This window comes from Colobus angolensis, unplaced genomic scaffold (genome assembly GCF_000951035.1).
Source record: "Colobus angolensis palliatus isolate OR3802 unplaced genomic scaffold, Cang.pa_1.0 Scaffold493, whole genome shotgun sequence".
In the NCBI taxonomy this organism is placed as follows: domain Eukaryota; kingdom Metazoa; phylum Chordata; class Mammalia; order Primates; family Cercopithecidae; genus Colobus; species Colobus angolensis.
The window spans coordinates 1,262,226-1,273,751 of record NW_012118410.1 but is presented as its reverse complement, the minus strand read 5'-3'; the positions used below and the strand labels follow the sequence as shown (position 1 = coordinate 1,273,751).

At 39.3% G+C, this 11,526-nt stretch overlaps 1 protein-coding gene across 1 annotated transcript in view; it reads left to right on the top strand.

Moving 5' to 3' along the window:
- Positions 1 to 11,526, top strand: part of RAB32 (RAB32, member RAS oncogene family) — a 115,968-nt gene that overhangs the window by 99,840 nt on the left and 4,602 nt on the right. The window contains exons 4-5 of the mRNA XM_011959448.1: positions 7 to 196; positions 10,333 to 10,610. Coding sequence (XP_011814838.1) covers positions 7 to 196; positions 10,333 to 10,610 — 468 coding nt within the window. The remainder of the gene's footprint in view (positions 1 to 6; positions 197 to 10,332; positions 10,611 to 11,526) is intronic.

Sequence of the window (11,526 nt, the reverse complement as noted above, 5' to 3'; positions counted from 1 at the left end):
CCCGAGACCCGCGAGCACCTCTTCAAGGTGCTGGTGATCGGCGAGCTTGGAGTGGGCAAGACCAGCATCATCAAGCGCTACGTCCACCAGCTCTTCTCCCAGCACTACCGGGCCACCATCGGGGTGGACTTCGCCCTCAAGGTCCTCAACTGGGACAGCAGGACTCTGGTGCGCCTGCAGCTGTGGGACATCGCGGGTAAGCGCGGCTGCTAGTTTCCCACTCCAGAGCCCAGCCGGGCCGTCCGGCTCCTATCTGCCTCTTTACTTTTTCTTCTCTGCCTGAACTCGTCTGCCTGGGTACGTTTAGAAGAGAGAGGCCGAATCCAAGGGCGAGATGCGATGGACGCGGTCGGCTGGACTCGGTGGGGCCCGGAGGATGGGATGGGCAGTAGGAGCTGGAGCAGGTCCTGCACGCCAGAGGGAGGCGAGGAGGCCAGGGGGCGTTTTCCAGAAGTTTGAACTCTGAATAATGCAAGTGTATCATAGATACACCAGGACTAGTTGGGAAGGCTGCCTTGAAGCGGGCCGGCGCCTCTCAGCCTCAACTCAAATTCAGAGGGATTGGGTGACTTACCTGAAGCTGCACTCCTAGTTAGTGACACCACCAAGACCAAAAGTCAGGTTCCTTTCCAGATCATTTTCCACCACCCGCCTTGGCTCTGAGACTGGCCTTTGTGAGGAAAACTCCATTCCTCAAATACTTTGCTCTCATCGGAAGCCCAGGACAGACACTCCGTGAAGATTTGGGAAACCTTTTCTGAAACTTTACACTCACCTCTTCCTCTCTTCCTAAACCAACACCTAGTCCCATCCCTGGTGCCCTCGCCCCCCTCACTCCTCAGTACACTGTTTCTCTGCCATTTGCTTTCACTTGTTCTGTTTGAGGGGGTACATTTCCCTCTGCTCTGATTTATGAACACTGGAACTTTGCCTGGTGTAGTGCTTGGGAGTGGGCGTTTTAAGATGATGTTAACTATTGGAAAGTTCATAGAAATGGTACCAACCCAAGCGCCAGTGGCTCACGCCTGTAATCCCAGCACTTTGGAAGGCCTAGGCTGGAGGATCGCTTGAGCACAGGAGTTCGAGACCAGCCTGGGCTGTTAGTGAGACCCTATCTCTACAAAATACATACATACATACATACAAAAATTAACCAGGCGTGGTCATGCGTGCCTGTAGCCCCAGCTACTCAGGAGCCTGAGGCAGGAGGATCACTTGAACCTAAGAGAGGTCAAGGCTTCAGTGAGCTGTGTTCTCGGCACTGTACCCCAGCCTGGTCAACAGAGTGAGACCCTATCTCAGAAATAAATAAGTAAATAAATAAAGTGCCAAAATTACTCTGTTCAATCATTATAGGTGTTAAGAAACTCAGTCTGCAATAGAGCATTAGAATGAGAGCTCGTTTAGGGTTAGAGGATGCCTGAGGCCACCCTTCATTCTACAGTCCATAGAAGCCCATAGAGGGTACAGCTACCTGGCTCATAGCAGAGTTGGGGGGTGCAGATCACAGGTCTGTCTGTCTGCCAGGTAGTGCTCTTGTCATTTATAGCTTGTTACTTAAGAAAAAGTATTAAATAATTGTAACCTATAACTCATTCATTTAAGAGCACATTTCTCTCCCTCAGATAGAATACATGTATGCATCTCAGTCCCTCAGAGAAAAGGAGTAATCAGCCGGGGACTCAGCTTTTTGTTGTTGTTTGTTACCAAAAGCCAAAAGTTCGTTTGAAAAGTCATCTTTGAAGCCAGAGACTTTTTCGAAACACTTCCTGCTGTTGCACAGAACCCTAATGAGCAGTATTTCTGCTTCTTGACAAAGTCATGGATTCTAAAGGTTGCCTTACCATGTGACGGTCATTCTCCAGGAATCTGCAGCATAGCTGAGGATTTTCACAAAGATGGTTTTAAAACTTTGCTTAGAAGGGTGATTGACCTTGCCTTACTCTTTACGTAAATTATGGCATTTTGTTATTGAATGATAATTGGGTCCTACTGCTAGTAAGTTAGTATGAGTAACTAGATTTTTAAGAGTTTATAGTTAGAGACTTGAGAAAGTAAAAGCAGGAGTAAGATATAAATTTTCTTTCTGGTGTCACCTCTTCTTTTTTTTATTAATCACAGACCTCGAATGACAGGAAGGGGTCATATCCAGTTTTTGTCAGACTCTGATACGTCTGCCTAGATGGGATATCCTTGCACTTTTCACTAAATCCAAAGCTTGAGTTTTACCAGGAAGGAAAACAGAAGTTTAAGATCTCCAAAAGGGATTTCTGGATGTTAGATATTGTTTCAACAGGTATTGTAGTTCCATACAGCAAGTACAGACCAGCAATTTACAAAATTAGAGGTAAATTTATAGAAATGATTAGGCTCACATTGTAAGTAAGATTTTCAGAGATAGAATTTTAATATAAGGAAAGTGAGGGAGAAAAATAGCTTAGTGAGAGACCAAAAAACAAACAAAAAAACTGTTTTAGAGACCAAAAAAAGCAAAACAAAAAAACCTTAGCCTAAAGTTTGGAGAACTATATTACTAACTGTTTGGTTTGAATATTTGAGCTACTAGTGAATCTCAGCTCATACCATTTGAATTAAGTAATGATGATGTCATGAAGGCAAAGTGAAGGCTGCTCCACAAACTTCCCCCATGGCTAAGCATACTTGCCTTATGTAGTAACAAAGTTAGATCATATTTAATTCTCAAATAATAGAAATATTCTTTGATTGCAAAATAGTAGGTAGAACCAGTTACTTGCCATAACTAAGTTAAGGTGTGGTGTTTTTACTAGTTATGTCTTTTTTTTTTGGTTGCTTTAGTGAGAGGGCAAGATAGTAAAGAAATGACAAATCTCTATCCTTGAAAGCTTTGGCAAGTACGATAGGTTGGAATTATCAAATGTTTTCTATACATGTAGCCAAGCAGATTCAGTTGAACTCTTCAAGTTAAGAACCATCGTGATCCTCGGATACATGAATCTGTTCTTACGGCATTGAAGGAATCTGGCTTTAAAATACAGATGCAGTTTAGTGCAGTTTTTGTGTAAGACCATTGCAGTCTCTTAACTCACACATGCTTTGGGACTGCTGCTCAAAGCATAACTGAAATATACTGAAATCTTGAAGTCTTTGATAACACTTTATAGAGATCTTAATAAATGCACACTCAAGATATAGCAAGAGATGTCTCTGATCTTCTTTTAATTCTCAGTATAGGTAAAGTAGTATTTGGTTTACTATTATATGGTTATTGCTTATTAATCACTATAGAATTTTTCAGGCAAATTGAATGACTGGTCTAGGTTAAATCTTAAAAGAACAAGTTTGTCCATTTAGATCTAGTATACTTTAGCCTTCATGTATTGACTGAGTGATTTGCTTTTTAGGATCAACATTTTTTAGTAAAAATCTGAATGAGTAACTCTCCTTTGTGACAAAGGACAAATTGGGAACAGTCTGCTCTGAAGTTCATATAAATGATATTTACCCAAGCATAAAATGCATGCTTGGAAGATATAAACTGTATAATCTATGCCTAAACTTATTTTCCATCGTTTTGATTCCCATCCAAAATAGAACGTGGATCCTGATTGCCTTGCTCTATCTTATACTTTGTCAGTTAGTATACCTAGTAATCTCCCTTTGTCTTTTTTTTCATAACTCTCCTATAATCCTTCATGAGCAAGAATCTGGAATATTACCTCTTGACACTTTACTGATTTTAAAGGTAGTTTTCAGTCACATATACACGTATTTCTAATTATAAAGAAGCCGTGCTTTGAGGAATTAGTCTGTGTAATTATTTGTAGTCTCCATCTTAAACACAGATACTGCAGTTAAGTTTCCAGTGTTTATTGGTGGCTGATTACATACCAAGTCATTTACAAGGCTTTTTAAAATCTTTGTTACATATGGGTAATCTGGCTCTTGTACAATCTTGCCATCCTCAGCCTTATTCAGGCTTAATTGTTGTGCTGAATTATTATAAGCGAAGCCAAGTGGCCCATTTACATCTGTAAATCTTTCACTGTTTCTGAGTCCTGAGACACCTTTGAGTGCCGCAGTCTGGGCTATCCATTCACAATTGTCCAGGCAGGCAGCTGGTCAGCATAATAACATATTTGTATTACTGCACATGGAAATTCCCCTGATAATGGCAGTCCTATTGCCCTTCCCTTTTGAATGTGTTACCATCCTTCATTGCCTCAATTAGCACTCATAAGCTAAAAGATGCTCAGGTTATTAGTAGAGATAGTAGAGCACTGATAGGAAGTTCTACAACTTTCCTTTGCTCTCAGCCATTTGCCATTCTACCTTTTGAGTTGAATGAATTGTAGGTTTTAGTGGTCCTGTAATCTAAACACAGAAAGGTATAGTAACTTGTATGGAGACAGGTTTCATGACTCACATATGAAAGCAATACACTTTTAAAAGGATAGCAGAATTTTGGTTTATTGGTGTCAAAACAGCAGCACAAATACTTTTCAAAATTTCCAAATGTTCTGGTTATCATGAAATTAGTCATGTATATGTTATCTTGACCTTCCAATTTTCTTAAGCTTTTGATATGAAATTTTCAGCGAGTCTCATTCTGTAATAAATGTACCCAGGATTTTGTTTTTAGTCAGATATGATGGGGACATCAGATCAGGAGATGGATTGCCATTGGAAAGATAGTTTATTATAGTTCCCAAGAGTGGGGGCACATTATGCCACACCACATGAGGCCACAGGGAAAAGCAGCAGGGTTGGTCATGAGAAAGAAGGAGCAAGGAAAATACATGGGCTGGAGCTTTTACTGTGGCTTTTGCAGGAAGGAACCAGTGAGGTAGGGTAGGCAAGCTGAGCAAGTTGAGGATTGGCTAGTTTGAATAATTTTGGTGTACTCTGGGTGATAGGAGTGGTCTCTAGTTGTCCAATATTGGTCTGTGGGGTGATTTGGGACAGGGGATAGTGTCCCAGACTGCAGGATCCTGGTGCAAGGAGGCAGGTGGTATGGATTTAGGATTGATAGGCTGACTGATATGGTGTGCATGTCAGTGGTGTGCTCCAAGATAGCTCCTTTGCTGTCTCTAGAAATTAGCTAACTGTGGGAGGATCAGTCCCTCTCCAGGCCTGCAATGCCCCAAGTTGTCAAAATGTCATAAAGTATAGAAAAAACACCATTAATACATATTCCTAGGCACTTACTAAAGATTGAGAGATTAAAGTACTCTTCCAAAGAAGGAAAATTTGAAGGTCTCAGATTAAGTATTTCCTTAAAATAATGAGGATTTCACACTAAATCAACACTTAAGTAACAGAGAGTGGGCCACGTCCACAAGTTTAAGTTGTCTTAGGTTTGTAGAGATCTTCTCTTGGATGGTGAAAGAAGTGCATAGATATAAATTTGGGGAGACTTCTGGATGGTGAGACAAAAGAGCAAGGTAAAGTTGTTTTAGAATTCTATTCAATTATATTTTCAAAAGTTTTTTGTGCTTTTTAATAGTTGAGTAGGCTACAAACATCTAGTCTTTTCACTGTTCTTTCACTGACCTTGAGAAAGACTGACCAACGTGAAAATAAATGGATGGCAAGGGTTTAGTTTAAGGCTCCAACAAAGCCTTTCTAACTAACAGATGCCCATGTATTCTCCTCTTCCCCATGATTTTCACTCACTGTTATCCCGATATTTTTCTTAAGCATCATCTGCAGTGGTTTTCCTATTTTTTTCTTCATTCAGTTTTGTTACTCTTTTACTTTACAGATTTATTTAATCTAGGTTTCAAACGGTGGTAGATGAGCAAAAAAGATACTTTGTACATGATTTAAGTTAGTTTCACAACTGGAGGAACTTAGCATATCTATGTGTTATAAATCTTTGAAGCAACATAGTTAAATATAAATATAGGTTACACCTACTTAGGTTTTTGGAGACCAACCCTTAGTTTTATGTTACAATTATTATTTTAAATTCATCTTGTCTTTTCCCACTCCCTAATTAAACTTCATGTGTTTTGGAAATTTTTGTTTTTTAACTTGCTTTACCATTTCTGAAGCATTAATGGATTAATTAAGAATTTATTAAAAAGAGATTGCAAATTCATTAAAATAGAAAGTATAGCCGGGCGCGGTGGCTCAAGCCTGTAATCCCAGCACTTTGGGAGGCCGAGACGGGTGGATCACGAGGTCAGGAGATCGAGACCATCCTGGTTTACACGGTGAAACCCCGTCTCTACTAAAAATACAAAAAAACTAGCCGGGCGAGATGGCGGGCACCTGTAGTCCCAGCTACTTGGGAGGCTGAGGCAGGAGAATGGCGTGAACCCGGGAGGCGGAGCTTGTAGTGAGCCGAGATCGCGCCACTGCACTCCAGCCTGGGCGACAGAGCGAGACTCCGTCTCAAAAAAAAAAAGAAAAAGAAAGTATATTTTGCTATTATTTTAGAAAACAAACTGTTTCCCTACATACATGGTATTGGCCTTTTGATGCTGGGTTATTTACATTTTATTCCCATTGCTGTCTGGATTCAGTGATTGTAGAATATATAGAAAATCGGTATAACATTCAAATTATAATACGGGAACCTAAAATATCAATGTTAGAGCCAGGAGGACTTAGTGATCCCTACAGATCCCTGAGACCAGTTGGCATAGTTAAGCCAAAAAAGTTTCTTGCTTGAGGTTGCTTGAATGTTAGGTGCTTGGCATTTTGAATCCCTGGCATAGTTGGAATTTTATCAAGTTTGTTTTTCTCTGCAAACCATTTTTACAATTACAAGGTAGAGCACATAACGAGCTAATAGTTTAAAGCTTTCACATGTTTAATTGGCACCATTTTTAAAAAGAATACTCAGGCTTTCATCGTGCGGTAAACTTGTGGAGCACTCAATAATAGCTGACATTTATGCAGGGCTTACCTGGCATTTTACACTGTTTTGAACTTGAAGTATAACTTAACATGCATAGACCACCTCCACTTCAAGATATAGAATATTCTTAGCCTTCTAAAACAGAAATCAGCTACGTTTTCTATAAAGGGCCTGACAAATATTTTAGGTTTTGTAGGCCATTTCATGTATGTGGCCACTATTCAACTCTGCTATCGTAGGAAAAAAACAGACATTGATAACATGTAAACAAATAAGGGTAACTGAATTCCAGTAAAACCTTTTTTAGCTGGATTAGGTCATTGGCTGTAGTTCATCAAACTGCCCTGGAAGACTTAGGTAGGGACTAAGTTTAACCCTCTCAGTTACCCTCGAAGGGAGGTATTATTTTGTATACTTTTATGGAGGTATAATTGACATACAATAAGCAGTACAATTTGAAAAGTTTTTACATCACTATAGTCAATATTTCAAATATTTTCATCATCGCAAAAGTGTTTTTCTCTTGCCCCTTTGGAATATATACCCTGCCTTTCCCAAGGCAACCATTTATCTGCTTTCCCTTACTGTATTGTCATAGTTTGCACTTTTTACAATTTGATATGAATGAACTCATGTAACATTACCCACCTGCGCTCTGACCTGGCTTCTTTTACAAAGCATAATGATTTTGAGATACATTCATGTTTTTGCTTGTATCCATGGTTTTGTTCCTTTCCTTTCTATTGTTGAGCTGTTATTTTGTTGTATAACTAGATGATAGTTTATCCATTAATCTGTTGATTGACATTTGATTTGGCATCTGTGAACATATGAAAGTGACTTTGAGAGTTCAAGTTGTCCACATCCTGGTCAACACTTGGTGTATTCAGACTTCTTAATTTTAGCCATTCCTGTGGGTGTGAAGTGTCAAGTTGTGATTTAAATTTGCATTTCTCTAGTGACTAATGATGTTGAACATCTTTTCCTGTGCTTATTTTTTTTTCATCACATACATTTTCTGGAAACTGTTCCAATCTTTTGCTTACATTATTAATTTTTTTCTTTTCTTCTTTGGGAGTCTTGAGAGTTTATATATTCTGGGTATAAGCCCTTTGTCAGATAAACAGTTTGCATTTCTTCTCCTAGCCATTGCCTTTTGTTTTCATTTACTTAACCAAGTAATTGACACTTTTGATTTGCCATATAGTGTGGTTGTTTAAAAAGTACACTCTGGGCCGGGCGCGGTGGCTCAAGCCTGTAATCCCAGCACTTTGGGAGGCCGAGACGGGCGGATCACGAGGTCAGGAGATCGAGACCATCCTGGCTAACATGGTGAAACCCCGTCTCTACTAAAAAATACAAAAAACTAGCCGGGCGAGGTGGCGGGCGCCTGTAGTCCCAGCTACTCGGGAGGCTGAGGCAGGAGAATGGCGTAAACCCGGGAGGCGGAGCTTGCAGTGAGCTGAGATCCGGCCGCTGCCCTCCAGCCGGGGCGACAGAGTGAGACTCCGTCTCAGAAAAAAAAAAAGTACACTCTGATGTCAGGACTGCCACCAAATTTTGAATCCTAATCTTGGGAACTAAAGAAAATTAATATTTTTAAGCCACAGAATCTTCTTCTAAATTACTTGTCATAAACATTTCTGATTTTCTTATGCTTTACCAGAAAGGTTATATGAGTAAATATTTAAATAAGACTCACTAGTAAAACGAAATACTTGAAATTTAAAGATCATTCCCCTCCCCCCCAAAAAAGATAGTCACTAAAGTTTAACAGCTCTTTGTTAACTTCTAGGTTTCTGACTGCTCTTTTACTAGTTTGACACCCCACTGTCTTTTCTAAGTTAAAGATATAGCCCAAAGGAATACTTTATTACCATGTAATTATCTTGAAATCTTACTTTTTCAATTTCCTAATTTAAGACTATCTTATCTTGTTGCTTAGTCCTTTCATATTCAATAATTAAAATATATGAAAATGGAAGTGGTTGGTAATGTGTGCACTGCATTTGAAATTGGAATCTGAATCATTTCAATGCATATGTAGTATTTCTGCAGAATAGTGATTTTGAACAGTTGGCATATCATCTAAGTTTTTATAAATGTCAGCTTTATAAGCCAATGAACTATATAGTTGGTCAGATTTACATTACAGTAATATATGAACATAATAGTAGGGTTTTTTATGTGACCATTTGTTACAGTAAAATTTAGACCTTTGGACTATTATAATACAGCTTCAGTTAAACCATATGAGGAGTCATCACAAAACAAACCTTACAAACCTTAACTTTATCCATTCACATTTGACCATTGTTTTATTCTTCCATTATTCCCTAAAACAATATATAAAATTATATTGCATTGTAGGGTTTGGAGAAGGAAGAATTTTATATTTTGGGGTATCTTTGCATCTGTGCAGATGAAATGTATCAATAAAATGTAGATAAAGCCAGTTGCTCATGTGTTTCAAGAGGAAAGTGTCTTTATCATAGAACAGAGTGATACATCTCCGAGGTGCATTGATTGCCAATCATTTTTCCTTCACACTGTAGTCAGTAACTAAGTCAAGGCAACTGCAAGATAGTTCAGAAAGGCTGGCATCCCACTTCTATAGGTGTGGGGGAGTCAGAAGACCTGGATTCTAGTCCTGTCTTCTTTAGTCAGTGACACTGTAATCCTGGCCAAGCATCCCTTTGCCTGTTGTTACATCTGTCAGATGAAAAGAAGGATCTTTTCTATGCCAAAGATTAATACAACAGCAGCTAGTAAGACAACGCTTTGCAAAGTCCTATATAATGTACAAAGCAGATTTTTCCCAAAGTGTTTGACATAAGTTAAATTATTTTAAAAGTACAATGATATTTGAAGAACCCTGGAATTGATTCTTCTTGTAACAACACAACCAGTTGTGCTTTTTGTTCTGAAATAGATTTTCATGTGTCTGCTACTTACAGGGGTGAAATACTGCATATTGCATCAGAAGTGGGTATGGGCTAGAGATATGAAGGAGAGATGAGCTGAGAACATGAGCTACTTTATCTCATGTCGAGCCTTAATCTATTGGACTAGCATGTTACCCACTGCACTTATCTCCTTCCTACAGGCTTCATTTCTTCTATTCTTGTCTCTTCTTCCTCTACTTCCAGCTTTGTGTTTTCCTTTAGTGCCTCTCTTCTCTTAAACTAAGGGGAGAGGAGTTGGAATAAATGACAGACTTTGTAGCTTTAAATATTATCATATTGGTTTTATGGAGAATATGTCGTACAGAACATAAAACTAATTCATTATGTACTTAAACCAAATTATCAGACACATCTGCTGTGTGGGTCATCGTCTGTATGGATAGCCTTAATCACACCAGGTTATGCTGCTATGGAATGGAAGATATTTGTTCATAGTATTACTGTTGGGGTAAAAGGAGTTATACTTAAATGTAAACTCTGAATTACAAGTTTTTATTTTTTTCCTATATTTATGTCTAGGGCAGGAGCGATTTGGCAACATGACCCGAGTATATTACAAGGAAGCTGTTGGTGCTTTTGTAGTCTTTGATATATCAAGAAGTTCTACATTTGAGGCAGTCTTAAAATGGAAAAGTGATCTGGATAGTAAAGTTCATCTTCCAAATGGCAGCCCTATCCCTGCCGTCCTCTTGGCTAACAAATGTGACCAGAACAAGGACAGTAGCCAGAGTCCTTCCCAGATGGACCAGTTCTGCAAAGAACATGGCTTCGCCGGATGGTTTGAAACCTCTGCAAAGGTGAGATCTGCTTTGCTTATGCATCTTTTGCTTTCTAGCTCATAAATCTGAGCTGTAACTCTAAAGTATTTAGATGCATTTATGTGAGTGGTGTTTGAAAGTCTGGAAAATGAGAAGTGTAGCATGGATGTGTTATAGCTTCTTTCAATCCACAACAGTACTGCTTTCCAAATTGACTAATGGCTAATAGAAGGGCAGATTTTCCATTAAAACAAAAAGAGTTATTTAGAGCAAAAAGCAAATGACATTTTCTGTGAGTTTGAGTTTTTAACTGAGGTACTTCTCATGCAACTGGAGTGGATGGGGGTATTGTCAAGCACAAGAATTTTTGATTTTTGCAAAAGGCTAAATGAATAGGAAGATGCCTCTGGTGAAGATGTGTGTCACATGTAGGACCATGTGAAAAGATCAGAGAGGAGATTTATTCAGATGATGTTTGAAGAGTTTTAGGTTAACTGTGTATGAAAGATTTGAAACAGTCGGAAAGTATCAACATTTGTGGTATGCTTCATAAATAGAGTGAGAATTTTTTCTTTTGTCTATTATGGAAAGCTGAATAAAATATTTTCTGAAGGAAAAAAAATAAAACAGTAAGTTGGCTTTCAAAAATTTTAACAGTCTAGTGACCGGGCATGGTGGCTCATGCCTGTTTCCTAGCACTCTGGGAGGCCGAGACAGGCGGATCAGGCAGATCACTCGAACTGGGAGTTCGAGACCAGCCTGGGCAACATGGCAAAACCCCATCTCTACCAAAAAATACAAAAAGTAACTGAGCATGGTGGTGCATGCCTGTGGTCCTAGCTTCTCGGGAGGCTGAGGCGGGATGATCACTTGAGTCTGGGAGGCAGAGTTTGCAGTGAGCCGAGATCACACCACTGCATTCCAGCCTGGGTGACAAAGTGAGACCCCATCTCAA